The sequence below is a fragment of the Molothrus ater genome, chromosome 7 (genome assembly GCF_012460135.2).
Source record: "Molothrus ater isolate BHLD 08-10-18 breed brown headed cowbird chromosome 7, BPBGC_Mater_1.1, whole genome shotgun sequence".
In the NCBI taxonomy this organism is placed as follows: domain Eukaryota; kingdom Metazoa; phylum Chordata; class Aves; order Passeriformes; family Icteridae; genus Molothrus; species Molothrus ater.
The window spans coordinates 28,715,705-28,734,253 of NC_050484.2; the positions used below are offsets into that span (position 1 = coordinate 28,715,705).

An 18,549-nucleotide genomic window follows, 5' to 3' on the forward strand; every position below is an offset into this window, starting at 1 on the left:
GAGAAGGAAATGCCTGGGAAATGTTTGGCCCCAGTGCCCTGTGCCTACCTGCTTGGCCAGTGTCCAGCCTCCACCTCAGGTCACCACCATGCTCCCAGCCTCAGGGGACATCCAAAAACTAATCCCAAAATCTTGTCAGAATAACAAATTTCAGTGCTGTGAGCCCCAGACCCCAGCAGGTGCTTCAGGTGGGGGTGGGTGTGCAGAGGAGGACGAACTTGGCTGTTGGAGAGTGGCCCAGCTTTATGTCACCCATCCTCTGGCAATGGCCATCTCCCAGACTTACACTCTGATTTTTCAATGCTGCCTCAAGGTGCAGCTAGATCAATCCAGATCTCAAAAATCTCCCTGTTGGCTGTGAAGCAAGTGCATGGGACCAAAATAACTTCTCAGGGCACTATGGAAAATGAGGGCCAGGTCTTCAGCAGGTGTAGATGGTGCAGCTTTTCTGCCTACACTAGAGACTAGTGGTTGAGTGTGCATTCCTGCACATTAGAACTGTTCTCTACAGTGAAGGCACATCAGGAACTGGTGTGTTACCTATATTTTTAAACTTTACTTCCATTCCTGCCTGGTTGTTTACGTTTATTATGATCACAGTTTTGGCAGTGTGAGTCATTTGCAATGCAAAAGGCCCCAGCTCCTCTAGGAAGTAATGCCCTGAAAGACACACATCTTCACAGACTAGCAGTTTTCATATCTGCTCGCCCTTCCTTGCCCATTTGTGACACACCAGTGGTCACAATAGGAAGGAGGGTGACAGGCTCTATGTGCCCTGTTGCTTGGTGATTTGTGGGGTAATTAATTATATATTATAAACCAGAGATACGGTGGTTTAGGAGAACAGACACAGAGAATTAACCAAAGAGGAGAACTGATACCAGTGAAACTGCACTTAATAATTAAGCACACATTAAGCACAATAAAAAGCTGACTGTTAGTCCAGACAGACTCACATAGCCACAGGAATTGTGATGTCCTGCAAGGAACTACAGAGAAAACTTCCTTTGCAGAAGTAAGTCAATAACTTTCCAGAGGCTATAAAATCAAACTGTTGTGTGTCAAAACTCAGATATGACAATCAAGAACACGGAACAATTATTATGGAATAAAAAATATGCTATGTTTAGTAACAGTAGCTGCTCTATTGTCAATATTTTTTTATGGCAGGAAAAAGAAATACCAAAAGTAAAGGACCTTATCTATCTATTAGAAAGTGCATGAAATCAAGAGGCAATCATGCTGTCAGAAGAGAATGTAGAAAAAATTGTCTTTCACAGCTTTTTATGTGCACCAGCTCAATACTTTTTTCCTGCACATTTTTCAATCCTTTTTCTTAATAGATTCCTCCACATTTTGTTATTTCATGTAAATTTGCTTCCTCCACTATATATGACATATATAAGTAGAAATATATGTTTTAATTAGCTAAAAGTTTAAAAAAAAGCTTCAGAAGTCTAAATCAAAGATTTAGCTATGGATCCAGATTCACATATGATCAGGGGAAGCAGATGCTCTTTAACTTCTTTTCAGGTGGTTCCCAAGAGTTTGAGGGCACACATTAGGGATGCATTCAGTGGTCTCAGAGGCCCCAACGTGCAAATCTGAAGTGGGCAGGGCTGTTAAATCATGTGCTTCTCCACAACCCCAAAGACCTTTTACTTAGTCTCATGGAAATGTTGTGACCTGTGGTTTTACACTGCCAATTTCCTAAAAGATACCAACCTCACACAGAAAGTAGAGTAACATGAGACAGTCATGGTAAGTGGTCTCTTACCATGGGGTGAGGTGCTCTCTGTGGGTGTGTGTCCCTTTTCATGGCTACTGGGAGAGCCAGATCATGTGTTCAAAGTGGCCACCTAACTTTTCATAGAACAGATGAATCCCACCTTAGTCCCATCTGATTTCTGTCACAGCTGTACTGCTCTGGAGCAACACCAAAAAAATTGCCCCAGATGAACCTACCTGCCATTGCTCCAGATGCTCTTCCAAATCATGCCTCTTCTCAGCAGCCTGACTTGGACTTGGTGTTCCTCTGGATTCAAGGCGCCCTCCTTCTTCCTTTGAGCGACACTCAGCTGGGCATTCTTCACTGTCCCTGGTGGTTTTTACTGGGACTGGACTGATCTCATGGTGGTCAGGTCCAGTTCTTTGCCCTTGCAAACAGCCCTGCTGCACCCTCTCCTGAGGTTTTCCTCCCCTCCAACATGCACTCACACATGTAAACACACAACTTTACCAGTTTCAGCAAAAATTAAACTGAGGAAAAATTAAAATTAGACTGAGTTGCTTGGTGCCACCAAGATAAATGTATCAGAACACAACTTGTACTTCAGCTGAGCAGAATTTTGTTTGGCACAACTAACAGAACATACTCATTTCCTCTTTGCTTTTCAATTTAGTTATTCAATCTTTTCTATGCAATTTCTTATTTTCTGGATTAGATGCATAATAATAATAAAGACCACCTAAAAATTGCTTTTGTTTCCCTTTACAGGAAAATCTAAATACAATAAAAAAGCAGGGACACAGTAATATTCATTGTTTTATTGTATCCTTTTATGATACTGACTAGAACGCCAGATTTAATAATATTGGATGCAGATATAAAAATAATCCAATCCTTAAAAATTATATTTTGCTACTACAGTACTGTATAATTAGTGGAGGCTGAAAATATGATACAACTTTAAATAATACTGGTTTGGAAAACATCCTCAGAACTCCAGAGACTTGGAAGCAAACATTCAGAGATAGAGGGAAGGGAGTGGAGCAATGTCAAGAACATAAAGCAGGTTTACATTCAGGTTGTAAAGAAGCAAAAACAAATGCTGAAAATTTATCTTTTGGAAGAGAGTTCACAAAAGGTGAGCTTTACTACTGCAATTCTAAAAGCTGCTTAAATAAATCATTATGATTTTACACACCAAGATTCACCTTTGACTAGGAGAAAGTCCTGTAGAATTTAATGGGTTTAAAGCAAATGACTGAGTTGAACAGGATTTCCTTTAAAAAATGAAGGCAGTAAATATTTATCCTGTTGAGTTTCTTTTTTTTTTTTTTTCTTTAAATTAAACCCATCCTAGCAGATTTTATTGAAGACTTTTTATGTCCAGCAAATTCTACAGCCGTATTCAAGGGAAGTAATCAGTATTTACTGTATTCCACGGGACTTTTCCATACAGGATTTTGCTGAACTGGGGGCTGTCTGCTGCAGTCATTAACCCAAGTAGGACTCCCATCTCTTCTAGCACTTCATTGAAATAGAGACTGAGCAATTTAGCATTTCAATACCACTTTGGAGGAACATCAGGTACCCTTGCTAGGTGCTCCCTCACCAAGGATATTATGCAACATAGACTAGACACATAAAAGGTGTCATCCCACACTTGATCTCACAGTGCTGAAGTCACACTTCTGCAAAATAATTAAGCATATTCTTTTTTTTTTAATTTTGGTACTTCTTACTCCTTCGTGAATTTCTCTCCTGCTTTTCAATTTCAGCAGCTCAAGGGAATGAAGAATTAAATGTACATTGAAAAGGTCCCAAACTCTTACAAGCACAGGACATACCCCTTCTGAAACTAGGAGATCTTGCTTAATTTCTAAAGGGACAGGCAAGAGTAATCTGCAGAGCAGTTGATATGTGTGACAACAGGAAGCATCTCTACATCCCTAAATATTACAGATAGGAAAGAGGGTGGCTGACCAGTAAAACAACTACACAAAATTCACATTCACTCTCTTCCCAGGAAACTGTTTCCAATCTTGAAGCTGTTTTGTTCATTCTCACATAACACAGGTCCTGCTACAGTAATAAGTATGCTTTAGGAAAAAAAGATACAACATGGAAAGGCAGGAACAGTATCACAGAAATAGGCAGACAGAGCCATGGGAAAGCATGTACTACATGCAGGTGACCCTAGTGGTGGAGTAATTCAGTCCTAAAAAAAACTTCTTTACAGTCCATGGGAGAGTTACCCCAGTCACTGTAGGGATGCTGGATTACATCCTTTGTGTGTAAAGAGGAAAAAACATTAGTCAGCATAGGAAGAGCATTTAACTAATATGCATCCGTTCTTGTTAATTTAAGGAAGAAAGCTAAAGATTACTATTAGGGAATGAAAATTCCAGCTGGATTTGGAATGGATATGGCCATTGACCAGCATCAGAGACAAGTCCTGAGAAAGCAACTCAGCATATCTGCAGCAGTGTCCAAACCCACTCTGTGCTCACTCAGGTCCCAGCAAACAACCTGTACAAGCACTGGCACAAACAATCTCACAATGATAAATACCTCTCTCTCACTGCAATTTATTGCTGTTTTTAAAGCCTTTTGCTACCCTGCAGCGTGGAGGCAGGTAACTTTCATAAAGCAGTTCATGAGCAGTAACTCAGTACATGACTGTGCCAGTGGGTCTTATGGGAAATGCCACAAGAGCAATGAGATTCATTGCTGCTATAAAACCTAACACTTCCAGTGTGGAGGAAAACCTGGGCCCACTTTTTCCACTTATAGCCCAATTCAGTGCTGTGAGGTTTCAACAGTGTGAAAAAACAAGCCTGATTTTCCCAGTACAGCTGGAAGGACTGGCCAGGGCAAGCAGCAGGACACAGGAAGACTGTATGTGCAAGATGCCTTCTGAAAGATTCCTCAAATCTGTGTTTTGCTGATCAGTTCAGGGATTGCCTCTCCTATGCTGACTGTCAGGGGTATTTTTGTGGGTAAGGAATTTTATCAGTATAACTGGCAGAGCACCATAGCAGCAAACACATGCCTCTCACAGTTTTTCCTGTCAAGCAACAGAATTAGCATTTTTTTTTTCTAAATTTAATTAAAAACACACCCACACAACTGCCCATGGGTCATTGCTGACTGCTCCCCGCACTTTCCACAGCAGCCAGGAGCAACAGCAGATTTATGAGCAGTGTTGGTATAGTTTTTCTTCCTTTCTCCACATCTGGCTGAACCACTTGCATTCTCCATACCAAAAACATGCCACTTCCCTTCTATCCTCTCGCATAGTGGAGAGTGATTCCCCTTGGCAAAAACATCCAGTGTGCTCAAAATTTTCAATTTGGGGTAGCTAGAAGTAATGTAAAAGAAAGATGAGAAATAAGCTGCATGTATTTAGACATCCTACAGGGAGTTAGGTTGTGAACAGAGAAGAATCTGATTTTGGAAGTGGGCTTGAGGGCACATAGAGACCCTTCTTAGACGCAAGAGGAGTGACGAGCCCCACTCCACTGCCAAAGGGAGCTGTGTTCATGGCAGAGACAGAGAGGATCCTGGTGGCAGCTTTACAGAGAGACAACCTGCACTGAAACACTGCCCCCATCCCTGCTGTGGCTGGGCGAGTCTGTACTGCTGGGTGAGGCAGTGAACACTGCACTAAAACAAGCACCATAAACTGTGACACAACACATGCTCTGCACCAGAGACAGGAGCACTGCAGAACAGGTTGCAGCTGGGCTGGTGGAAACCCAGGGGCTGAATCACCCCAGGCTGCTTCTGTCACCTTCCCAAAAGCTTCCTGGAACACTCGGGGAAAGCACCTGCACTCATCTGGGTGCTGACTCCTCGTGCCTGAACCCCTCTCTTGCCTGCTGGGCAGGGCCTCCTAAGACACCCAGAGAAGGTGTGGCAAGCCAGGAGAGACCCTTTTTCCCCTCCTTCTGTGGACTATGCATTGGCTCTGAGACTCCTTCCTTATCCAAGCTACACAGAAGGTGAGGCTGCAATGGATAAACCCTCATAAGAAATGCCCCAACGTTTACCTCCATTGGCAGAGAGAAAATTTCAGTGCAATAACACTCTTTCAGAAAATTCCAAGTTTTGCAGTCCTCACTCAGAAAATCCTGCTGGATTTACTAAGACTCTTTCTCTCCAGATACAATTCAAGAAGAATTTGAAGACCATTAAGGTATTAAAATTATTACTTGCAAACTTTTGTGTGCTCTCTTTAGAAATAGTCCTATCTCAATTCCATTCAAATCCCTTGCAATTTGCAATGTGCTGGCAGATACAGACCAGAAGTTTTGTTCATAGACTCTTACTGCAGAAGGACTGATCTGCAGTTGTGAGTTGGTGCCACACTTTGCCCTTTGTACCTGACACGTAGAAGTTCATCTCCTAGTCTTTGAACTAACCAAGCAGTTAAACATCTTTGCCTATAAGCATAGGCCTAAATGCTTCCCCATCTGAGGAAATGCTGGCACATGGGCAAATCATGGGGTTCTCATCATTGCTGGGACATCTCCTTATCACAAGCTACTTTACTGAAAAGGGACAAAGTCCAGTGCTTGTCTATAGACTTTGGATTTAGATTTAGCATGAAGATTTTGATGATCTAGAAGATCTAGATTTAGATTTTGCATCTTCTTCTTTTCTTTTGTAACAAAAACATAGCTCTGCTCCATACCAGGGGAAAGGCAGTCCTTTCTGTCCTGGATGAAAACTCTAATCAGAGTGGGAGAGAACGCCTAATTCTTGTGCTTTACCTGTTGTAATATTTTGGACACTGTAAGTAAAGCTTTCCCTAAATACAGCTCCTTAGGCTGCTGTACTTCCCATGAGCATCCATTCCTTTCCCCCTACACCTGAGATCCTAATCAGCTGCAGGGCTGATTATGGATCAGATAGGTGTGAAGTTGCATGCATTGTCACCAAAAGTTCATGTAAGTGCAAAGGGTACTGCCCTAGGTGTCCATAAAGCTCTGTTTCTCTGCAAGCTCACACTGCTGCTTCTACATAGAAGACAAGAGCTGAGGCATAAAAAAGACACTGTGTTTGTGTGCTGTGGCTGGTGCACTGAACTGTGCCTTCTCAGGCACATCTGTGGCACCTTTCCTGTCTTGAAGTTTTGAGAAAACAGAAGCAACTGTGAGCAGGGACCAGAAACCTCTAAGCCAACACAGCTTATAATTGCCTGTTTCTGTCTCACTTCCCTCTGGATACCAGTTACTGACCTTTGGTAGGGAACACAACAGCCTTTGAAGTGCTGGGAAAGGATCTGGGAACTCACACCACCTGTAGGATGCAAGTACCTCCTTCCTGATGGAGAGCTCCTCATCACCCCAGGTTTGCCTCCAGTGAGCAGCCACACAACACATGAGCATCTGAACTGGGGTTAGGCACTTTGGGGGATGCACCCCATTATCCTCAGTGCTTCAGTCAGCTGAGCTACCTAATGAACTTAGCTGTAGGGACTGTGTCTTTTAAAGCATGGTAGGGGAGAAGGGAATGTCACATTCTGTGCACACCACAGATATGGTGAGTTAGCGACAATGGAACTGTGCTATTTGTTATCCTTATACAAGCAGCCACCTTGAATTAAAAGCACATTCACATTCAAGAGGAGAAACTGCATCTGGACCTTGTATCTAAACAGGCTTTGGATGACTCAGATTAACAGTGCAGTAAAGATAAGTGGTAAATATACTTCATGATATTTAATTATATTTCCCACATGTGAGCCGGGGCAATCCTCAGCACAAATGCAGGCTCTTGGAGAATAGAAACTAACCCTGAGGACTTGGGGTGTTGGTTGGTGAGAAGTTCAACATGACCCAGCAATGTGCTCTCACAGCCCAGAAAGCCAATTGTGTCCTGGGCAGCACCAGAGCCAGGGTGGGCAGGGGATCCTCTCCCTCTGCTCTGCTCTCCTGAGACCCCATCTGCAGTGCTGTGCTCCTATCTGAAGAAATGAGGCCAGAGGAGGCCACAAAGGTGGTCAGAGGCTGGAGCACCTCTCCTATGAAGACAGTCTGAGAAAGTTGATCTGTTCAGCCTGGAGAAGAGTAGGCTCCAGGGAGACCTTAGAGCACCTTCCAGTAACTAAAGGAGGTCTACAAAAAAGCTGGAGAGGGACTTTTCACAAGGGCATGTAGGGAAAGGACAAGGGAAATTATTTTAAAGCAAAGAAGGTAGATTTAGATTAGTTACAAGAAAGAAATTCTTCACTATGAGAATGGTGAGGCACTGAAACAGGTTGCCCAGAGAAGTTACCCAATCCCTGCAAGTGTTCAAAGCCAGGTTGGATGGGGCTTTGAGAAACCTGGTCTAGTGGAAGGTGTCCCTGCTTATGGCAGAGGAGTTGGAAAAAAATGATCTGTAAGATCCCTTCCAAGCCAACCCATTCCAGGATTCTGTGATTAGTAAGATCTCTTTCCACACTCACTCTAGGTCAGAATACAGTCCATGAGTTTCAACCTGATCTTTGGTGAGAAATGCAATAACTTAAATTCTTCAGCTTCTGCTAATATAAACGAACACACCTGGGTGAGGAAACTTGCCTGGTCTGAATCACTCAAAACTAGGATGAAAGAAAGAAAAACACTTCAACATAAGTGATCTTTGCTATGCTAGGATTGCAAGCATCGTGTTTTTCTCTTCCTTAAATGCAACTGACTGCAGTAAGCCCTCTCTTTTCCAATGTACTGAAAGTCTCCACAGCACCTACAAATTCAAGGTGGACTCTGGAGGTTTGAAAATATATTCGACCTTCAGCGCCCAGAATTCAGGTTCCTCTACCCAGCCAAGGCTACAGCATTATTACTCCTTCACAGATTCCTCATAAAAAGCATTCTGAATTCACAGCTCATCTTCTTCTTCCCTGTGAGTAATTATTTAATATTGTATTGCTGTGTCTAGAGGCATTTAATTCCTTGCAGGGAAACAGAGCCCCAAAGGATCCCACATGGAAGCACCACGATGGCATGTAGTGGCATCACTTCTGAACAATATTGGTTGACAAAACAACAACATTCCCTATATACAGAAGGTTTTCAAAGCAGCACAGAGGAACAACTGTGCCTTTTTTCTGTTAAAATTGCAGTGGTGTGACTAACCTTCCTGCACTCCTAGGAGACAATCAACCCACAAATTCAGCCAATATTGCCAGACACCTGGCTTTGGCAAGGACACAGAAATGTGGAGAACTTTTACCAGTATGAAGGTGAACACAAGTCAGCTTCCCTGTCATGCACGAAACCAACAGCGAGGCAGTGATCTAAAAGGGAGTGGCCAAACTTGCCTGACCAAAAGCAATTGCACAGTGAATCTTTGCATGAAGGCTGGCTAGGAAGACAAGCACAGTCAACAGCGAACGAGATCTGTAAACAAGACACTCCCTAGTGGTATTCAATGCAGAGTGCTGGGCACAGTTCATCTGCCTGTACTGATCCATGCTTGCCCGTGTAGCGCGAAGAGTGAAGAATGAATAAGGAGTACACGTGTTAGCTTCCCATTGAGTCTTTTAGTGATGTGCTTCTTGAGCCATTCCCTCCTCTTCCTCCTCCTCTCTGATGCTCAGCAACTGTGACCGTCCCTCAGGGCAGCAATGCTCAGCATGAAGTTCAAAGTCCTTCCTATTAAATGGGAAGAGTAAGATTGATGTGGCCTCAACTACCCAGGAGACAGACTGTACCTGGGAATTAACGGCCACACAACTGTGTCAATCTTCCACTCCCTCTCCACTCTTTGCTAAAAATAGTCTCTTCTTCTGGTTTCATCACTAATGAAGGACGGATTGTATTGTCCAGGGTAGATGCACGAATGTCGAGATCCAGGCAAACCAGTGTAGGGAGGAAAAAGTCCATTTCTTTCCAGTTCAGGATTTCTCAGTCCAGTTGGCTGTATTAGCAAAAAAAAAAAAAAATTAAATAAAAAGGGTCTCATTCTCACACTCAAATCCTTCTTCAGGCACAGCATTACCACATTTCTTTGCTGTTGGATCAGTAGCTAGAGGGAACAATGGGATCTCTAATGATCTCTATAATCTAGAATGATTTTTGCTGCATTGCCTGAAGGGATTATTATTGTGAAATCTAATTTCAACATCTGGCCAATGAACAGATTTGAAACTTACCTGACTCTGCCAAATGCGGTCCAAGTACACAGTTAATTTTTAATTAAAAAAAAAATCTACTGCTGAGCTCAGGTATTGAGCTCAACTGCTGAGCTCAGGTATTGAGCTCAACTCTCATTAAAAGGATATCATCCTAGAGCCATCCTTAAAGGAGACAATTACAGAAAATCAAAGGTAGTCTCCTGCTCTGAGTATTACCTGGGCACTTCTCTCCCCATTTACCATAGGTACTTCCTCTCCCAACACAGTCCCTTGAATTATATGTCAAATACAAAACTATCTGATCTTCCTTTCTCTCCCCTTCTTGTAACTAAGTAAGATTTCTGGGGACACTTGGTGGAGGAACACTGATGCCTAAGATCAAGTCTGTACAATCCTTTCACCCAGTGAATAACATGAAGCCTCTGGGTTTAATCTGTTCTAGAGCAGATCCATGCAAAACCCTCATCACCTACTGCTTGCTAAAAAGTTTCCATTTCTCATTACCAGCATAATGAGAGTCTTTATTTAGTCTAAAAAATTAGGAAACGCATCTTCATTTCAAATATCTCATTCTTAGTGGAAGCATGAAGGAGAATTGTTCGACTCCATGCCGTGCAACCCAATAAATTTGCTCACTGAAAAGCCTAAAATATAAGCCAGGAAAATAGTAAAGCTCTCTGCTCTGGAAAGCAAGGAGACCAGAATGTGTGATTTGGGTGAAATCCAATGACTTCACTCTCATGAGTAACCCACACACACCTTAAGGACATGTTGCTGAAAATGAGTGACAGATGATACAGCAGCACCACAGCTCTGGATACAGCCATTAGCAGATGGTACCAACCATGCCATAACAACTTGAGCTTGTGTCTTTCTGTGCCCTACACAGCCTATTACTCCTTAATTCATCAGAGCTGAAGGGATGCTCCTTATGTACCCTGGAGAGGGAAGGAATGGAGGAAAAGAGGGGTCCTCAGTGACCAGCATCTTCCTATTCTGGGGCAAAGTTCCCCAGACAGAGGTTTCAACCTTCCCCTTAATCAGTGAGGGTGGACAGGAGAAAACTACTAACAGGGAACCCTAGCAGTTTATCCAAAACCTTTAACTGTCCTTCCCTATTCTAGGGTTGGGATTTTTGAGCATTTTTACCAAACTATTCCTAGACAGTTCCTCATCATTCTTCCAAATGACATCTCTTTGTGATATTCACCACAGGTAATAGCTAGAGCCCATAGGACTCCTAAAATGCCTTGCTATGGAAGACATTTGCTTTGCCCTTTCATCTTGCAGGAAAGGGATCTGCACTTCCAAAAATAAAGGAATATCTCTTTCCTGTACGAGGCACAAGGGATTAAAAGTTAATCTATGGATAGATACCGAATAATACACATCTGTCATCTGCAACAGGTTCTTGGTGCTTCCATTCTCCTGCATCTCGATGGTCTCTCTGCCCCACTCCTGTGCCCGGGGATTCTTCGGATATTCAGCATAAGGTGACATCTGGAAATCCCCACTCTTGAAAATCAGTTTACTTATGTCATTTTTATTCTTCCTGTTTATAAAAGAATGAGGGAAAGTGAAAACTTACAACTTATCCTGCTGTCTTGTATACACTTCTGGCATGATCTCAGGAGAGATCATTACTTGATGTTACAAATCTTGACTGGGAACAAAGATCACCTCAGAAGGACTATAGTCCAGCCATCTGCTCTGAAGCCAAGTCAGATATGAAATCAGGTCACGCAACTCAGATGGCATTATCTGGTGGGCTTTGAAATCTCCAAATTTACATGGCAAACTCCCTGAGCAACCTGTTCCACTGCCTTACAGCTCCCTTGGTGAAAGAATATTTCCCTACATTCAGTTTGATCCCCTCCTGTTCCAGCTATGCCCCTTGTCTCTTAAAAACATGTGTGTTCATCTAAGTCAATGAAAAAATCATGGAAATTGATGAATAAAAACATATGGAAGTCCCCATGCTATTAACTATAGCACTTGTAGGCACTATGTTGATTCCTAAGAAGGAAGACCTGCAAGGAGCTGGCCTGAGTGACACCAAATGTCCCTCCAGGACTATAATGGTTGATGTGTGGACTTTGGTGACACTTCCAATTCAAAGCAGAGTATCCTCCAGGAAGTCACATAAGCTGCCCAAGACCAGGGCTCAAGTGAAGATCAGTCCACCCCTGTGGAGATCTGCACTCTGGGCCACCTCATCTCCTGCTGGCATCCCCCTGGCTGAAGATATGGGGTAACAGGGGCACAACCAAACCACTGCCACATCTATATAACTGACAAATCCAGTTGCCATCTTTATCAGAGAGCTTTGAAATCCTAGATTTGGGGACTGGAATAGCGAGGAGAGGGTGTTACTGCAAGGCATCCCTTTTCAGATTACACATATCAGGAAATAGAGCTTCCTAGGAAAACATATCTTGTCAAAAGCCACCTGCGGGCATGGGAATGAGGTGTGTATGTGTGTGAGTGTGTGTGTGAGAGGGAGAGACACACAGAGTGAGAGTACATGCAGACTTATCCATAAAGGTGAATGAAAATAGCCTTAAATACACTCAAACACCACCTGAGCGACAGCAAGTAACCTCTCCTGTTGCCTAAACTGCTCCTTTCTACTTAGCTTGCACTTTTGGAGTCTGCTTCCTGGCTTCAGAGCCTCACAGCTCTGCATGGGAAGGACTCTCCTGCTCTCCATCCTTAGAGGACATGATTTCCAGGTGTACCTTTAAGAGACACCCAGTCCATCGTTTAGCCTGGCTGCTGGGGAAAAAAAAATTCAAAATTCTCCAAATGAAAGCACAGTGTGATACTTCAGTATCTCAGATTACCCCACTTGCTTAGCCTATGTTTTCACCTATGTTTTGGTCCTTAGCTATGCTATGTTTTAGTCCTTAAGAGCTCACACAGGGAGCTCTGGGTATGGTGCAATCCACGGGGGGGATTGAGGCGGGCTGGCAGCGGTACCTACCGGCAGCAAGTGACAATCAGTGCTATGCCCATGATCAGCAGCAGTCCCCCTCCTGCCGCTGCAATCACCACCGTGATGAGCTGATAGGCTGCAGACAGGAGAGACAGAGGCTGAGAAACAGCAGTGTGGTTTTAAACCCCAGTTTATATCCACAGCTCCCATGCAAAGGGATTAGCGGCTTATTTCCCACCTTCCCCCCTCCCCATAAGCAATATAGCCTTAAGTTTTCAAGTGAAATAGAAACAAGTTCTTGTTTCCCTAAGGAATAGATTAACTTCACCAATATATCAGAGTAACTCAAATGGATTCACCTTCAAATACCTTGCTTCAAGAGTACCCACTATATGTGCTACCCTGACAGACTATACAGGGAAAGGAGATCTCCTTTCCTTAGATGACATTAAGTCAGCATTGTAAAAGAAGGTCCACAAAATGACTTTTAAGAGAAAATGAAGGAACAAAAAGCATTGAAAAAAGTAGCGTGTACCTACTGCACTTTAGACACAGTCACTTGCAATTATTTGTTTCAAATCTCCTATTTCTGACACAGTAGGAAATGAAAGGAATGAAATTTGGTACTCACGGTTTCCACAGTTGAATCCACCCAAGCCAAAGGGGCAGCTGGGAACAGAGAACAACAGGGAGTTTCAGCAGCTCAGTTGTGCCAACAGGTCACCAGAGCAAGGATGGTGGGGTGGGAGGAGGGCAGAACAGTCACCATACCTCACACACGTCTCGTTCTCCAGCTTATATCCATCTTCACAGGCTGAAAGCAGAGAGAAGGGCCGTGAGCACCGCGCAGTGGAGCCGGCAGGGATTGCCCAGCGCAGCCTCACCCGCACCGCCCCCGGCCCGACCGCGCTGCCGGAGCGCCGTGCGCTCGGGTGGGTGGCTGGATGTCCTCTGGCTTGGGGAAAACATCGGGCACTTGAGGTGAATAGGCTGAATAATACCTCCTGCTGACTTTAATGGAACCATTTCAGGGCTTCCAAGCAGAGCCAGTTTGGAGCCTGGCACAGGGAGGGCTGCTGGCATTCCCAGCAGAGCTTCTTGCCCAAATGAAAACTCACTGCACACTGGTACTGCTTCACACAAAATAGCAATGTAAAAAATGTGCAAGTGCCTCCAGTTTTCATTTTGAAAGCCCACTTAAACTATGCTACTTTAGCATTGGCATGTGTTATTAATTAATTTTAAGTGTTAGTACTGCAACAAGACGTTATGCAAACACAGTCAGTGTAACCAGAAGTGGGATGCTAATGTTTTTTCTCATGTCACCTTTTTTTCAGATTTTTCAAATTTGCAGCTAAGTCAAACTTTGAGATATCATATTTTACTATATGAATATAATTTTTTTCAATAGAAATTGAATTTATTAATTCTAGATAATCTAGAAAACTGCTATGTGCAAAATGTTGGTGAAAAACTGGAACCATCACTTCAAAATAAAATAATTTCCATGCTTATGGACAGCTATCCTGAGGACATTATCTGAGGAAATTACACTACCCTTCTGATGAACAGCAAAGGGGATGATACACTGGACACACAACTATAAGGTTGAAACTACTGATAAGATCACTGCTTTTCTCAGCAATAGTCCCACCAGAGCTCTGGCAGAGGCAGTGAAGGTGGTCACTCAAAGGCCTGGGCAGGAGTGATACAGATAGAGTCACTTTGGGCAGAGAGGCAAGCCAGAGCTAGCACAGGCAGCAGCCCTCAGGGGTGTGCAAGACATCACCCAAGGGTCTGGAAACCCCCTGTAGCACATTCCACAGGGAACTGTTCAATAAAAACAAAAATGTTCATGGATTTCTCCTCCATCAAACACTTTTGCCTAAAACTGTCACAGAATTTCCCTAAATTTAATTTCAGTTTCAAATCAAATAGTTGGACTAGAGCTACATTTTAAAGAAACATCCAAGACTGATTTTAATATTTTCAATGACAGACAATCAACCACAGCACTGGGTCGGAAGCTCACAAAGTTAATTTTCTTCAGCCATTAAAAACATTCACCTTCTTTCTGGTCTGAATTACCCCAGTGTCAAATTCCAGACTTTGGATGTTTACTTATTAGATTGGAAAAGGTTATATGATCAGATTTCTCCTCCTCACCACCAAATCACTCCTTTATCTTTAATAAAGCCAAGGCCATTGAGATCTTTGAGTCTCCCTAATTATTGCAGCTTTTCTCTGAACACTCACGGGTTCTCTTTGACCCTTTTGATTTCTAATTCCCAGAAATAGATGTTGCAAGCCCAGGGATAACAAAATTTCCCTAAATCCTCAGGATGTGTGGATACGGACCACTGCTGCACTCACATCACTTCTGTGGCTATAGACACAGACTTGCTGTAGCAAGTGGCACCAGTGATGGTGGGGGGCTGATGCCCACAATGCCTGGTCTTGCACACCTTTCTTTGATCTATATGGCCCCCACTGCTCCTGCACCACCTCCCTCATTCCATTTATTTTTCCAGAGCTGGGGATGGGGAAGGTGAAACTCATTACACAGCCCTCCTGCTGCATCACACTGTGATGCTTTTTGTACTAGATATATTTTTCTCCCTCTAAGATGATTTCTTTGAAGTAAAGGAAGAGAGCAGAGGTAACTGTGAAAGAGTTAAGAGCCCCAGTCAGCAAACAGCCAGGGCAAGGATAGTAAATCCCAAAGAATCCTTGCCTGGCTCATTCATCTCACTGGGGCCTTAGCTAAAGGAGACTGGATGGGTTGCTCCTTCCACTTGCTAACAAAAGCAGGCTGAAAACATCATGGAGTGAATGCTCCACCACTGGATTGGGCAGTAACAAAATGTGCAGTGGAAGGGAGGGAGGGAAGCATCACCTCACAGCTCACTGGAGTTTCCTTCTCTAATGAGCAGCCCAGTGTTTCCCAGCTCCAGCCCACCCCCTGCATGTTGGGAAGGCTGCAGGAGCAGGCAGACAGGTGCTGGAGCCCACCCTAAGCTCAGCAATGTGTGTGAGGCACATCCACCTGGAGCAGTGCCATGGGCAGGAGCAGCCGTGGCACCTCGCTGGCACACAGCTCTCAGGTCAGGGGGATATAGGAGCAGAAAAGAGGAAAAGCAAGATCCTGAATATGCATTTCTCTGTCTTACTTAAAAACTCAGTGCTTATGTATTTTCCTCTCCTCCCTGTGCCTTTTCCTGCCACTTTGCTTTCTCCTTTGGCATCTTTGCTGCTCCTTTGAACACGTTCCCAGGAGAGCTCTCACTGTCACACTCACTTGGCAAGACTCCAAACACAAGCGGGGAACAGGGAAAAGGCCTAGGTGTCAGAGGCCAAGCAAAGCTGTTGAGTTGAGCTCTTCAACCTAGGATTCCTCTGCCTTCCCAAAAGACACTCAGGGATCTCTTTGGAAACCTGCTTTGCTGCTCCTTGCTTCACTCCAGAAACACTCTGTACTGGTAAAAATAGCATGCCCTTGAAAGGCTGGCACATTGGGTTTGCTGCTCGGATACTGAAATAGCCCTGAAGATACTGAGAAGGCTGAAAATCAGCAGCAACCCAGAGACACTGAACAACACAGCAAGAGGTCCCTGGCCAACATGTTGGACCTCCTGTGTCTCAGAGACCCAACCCTTCCCTGGCCCATGGCATGCTTTCCCAAGCGTGTCCCTGGGGACAGATGCTACAAGGAGGACAGAACAAATCCTGTGGATCAGGGCAGCCAATTCTCCCAGCCTTCCCACGGGGGAGACCGGACAGGGCAGCACAATAGCCATTTCCCCCTTTGCAAATCCTATAATTGGAGCTACTAGACCACATTTTCACAGCCCACAATGAGGGTCAGATGCTCACGAGACCTTGGTTCCTGTTTAGGCACTAAAAGGGCAGAGGTTTTCAAAGAGGCTGGTATAATGTATGCTATATTTATCAGCAAAATAGCCCTAAATATCAAAATGGGGCCCATAGCTTGGCTTTTGGAAAAGCCTTTAAAAACCCCAACTACCTGGCTTGCCCAGATGGGCCCAAGTGATAATGAAAATCTGGCATCTTGTCAGAGAGTGGCACCATGCAGTCAGTGCTGCCCTCATGCCTCTGCACTGCAGCCTAAATCCAGCATCAGCCCTGTCCCTCAGACACTGTCAAGCTGATCAATAAGATGTTTCCTACTGACAGCAGTGAGATGAAGGTGGCATTTAGGCCTCACTGTGTACAGATAAGGTTTTCATATTTTCCACAGCAAACAAGTTTCATAAGTATGGAGTAATCACACATACAAGGTCTTAGATCTCTTAGCCCTCTGCAACCATCACACCAAGTGCCTCACAGCCTTTCAGGTATTTATCTTCACTGCTTGGCAAGAGACACGAACAAGACAAGTAGAGTAACTTTCCCTGGGTCCCCACTGTCCATGATGGAACAAGAATTGGGTAAAAACCTCTCAAGTTTCAGCTCAGCTCCTCACTCACTACATAAGCCCCTCTCTGACTCTCTAGGGTTGGTGGAGATGCTTAGTATTTCCCAAAAGAAATCCTTCCTCAACATACAAAATTAGGGGAATGAAGGAAAACACAAAGGGAAAGGTTTTGTCACAAAGGAGCCACAGAGTGCAGGAGAGGCAGGGCCACAACCTGGCAAGCAGAGATACCCATCTCTGAGCTGTCCCTCCCAGAGTCTGTAGCACATGAGTTATTTCCAGGCACATTTTTCTCACTCTCAGATTTGGAACCGACAAAACATCTCCGCCTATTTCAAGAGCAACCCAGCAGGCAGTGCCAGAAGCAATATATTACCACTACTGCAGTTGTTATTGATATGTCATCAGGAAAGCCTTACAGCAACCACAAACTAGGGAATGGACACCCCAACCCTCCAGAAGTCATTTTGAACACTGGCATGTAAAGACTTTGTTAAAAATGCAGCAAAACCAGATTTGTTGATCTGAGGAGTAGCTAAAAAATAACACAATATTTAAGCTTAAAATTTCAATTTGGAACTCACCTGAAAAATAAATTCATAATAATTTTCAGATACAAATTTTTAAAATACTGATGATATATTAATATAAGCTTTTGAGTTTAAAGCACTTCCCCTAAGTTCACCGAGAGTTCAGACAAAATCAAAACAGGCAGAGACACACGTCATCTCTGCTCTGTGCCACTGAACTGGAGCCCAAAGCAGCCAGGCCCCTCTCTCCCTCTCCTCAATCACTGAGACACACAGCATGCTCCAGAAAGAGATAATATTATTCCTAGAGAGACACTGTGTCTTCAATGTCTGCTGAAAAACCCCCTAACTAAATAAAAGAAACTTGAGCTGCTAATATTTATTAATAATATTGAGGGTTTTGCATGCACAGCACTATGAGCACACACTCATTTCCACTGGAACAAAAACTTGGAGGAAAATTCAGGCAAAGTACACCACATAAAGAGCAATACCTCTGCAGGAGTGGTCCATCTTGTTGTATTTGAAGTACCCACTTTTGCACTGGCAGAGAGCGACCCCATCAAAGTCGGTGCATTCTGAAGTTTCGTTGTCACATTCAGGGTCCTTCTGTCTGCACAAGCTGCCAGCTGTTGGAAGAGGTGGCCAACATCAGCATGGTTCTCTCTGAACCCACCATTATGCACATTTGTTTTTCCTAGGCATCCCATTCAGCCATTCAGCTGATGTGATGTGCTGCTTTAATCTCTTTTTTTTTTTTTTTTTTTTTTTTTAGTAATATTTATTCCATTAGGAGGG

At 43.8% G+C, this 18,549-nt stretch overlaps 1 protein-coding gene across 3 annotated transcripts in view; it reads right to left on the reverse strand.

Annotated features, from left to right (window-relative positions):
• Positions 1 to 2,532: 2,532 nt before the first annotated feature.
• The window catches only part of HEG1 (heart development protein with EGF like domains 1), a 51,901-nt gene continuing 35,884 nt past the window's right edge, over positions 2,533 to 18,549 (reverse strand). For 2 of the 3 annotated variants that reach the window (XM_036386993.2, XM_036386992.2), the window contains exons 16-21: positions 18,246 to 18,380; positions 13,558 to 13,600; positions 13,418 to 13,455; positions 12,835 to 12,922; positions 11,229 to 11,403; positions 2,533 to 9,634 (exon numbers count right to left, since the gene is read on the reverse strand). In XM_036386993.2, coding sequence (XP_036242886.1) covers positions 9,485 to 9,634; positions 11,229 to 11,403; positions 12,835 to 12,922; positions 13,418 to 13,455; positions 13,558 to 13,600; positions 18,246 to 18,380 — 629 coding nt within the window. In that variant the 3' untranslated portion in view covers positions 2,533 to 9,484. The remainder of the gene's footprint in view (positions 9,635 to 11,228; positions 11,404 to 12,834; positions 12,923 to 13,417; positions 13,456 to 13,557; positions 13,601 to 18,245; positions 18,381 to 18,549) is intronic. The other variant, XM_036386994.2, reaches the window with a different exon arrangement.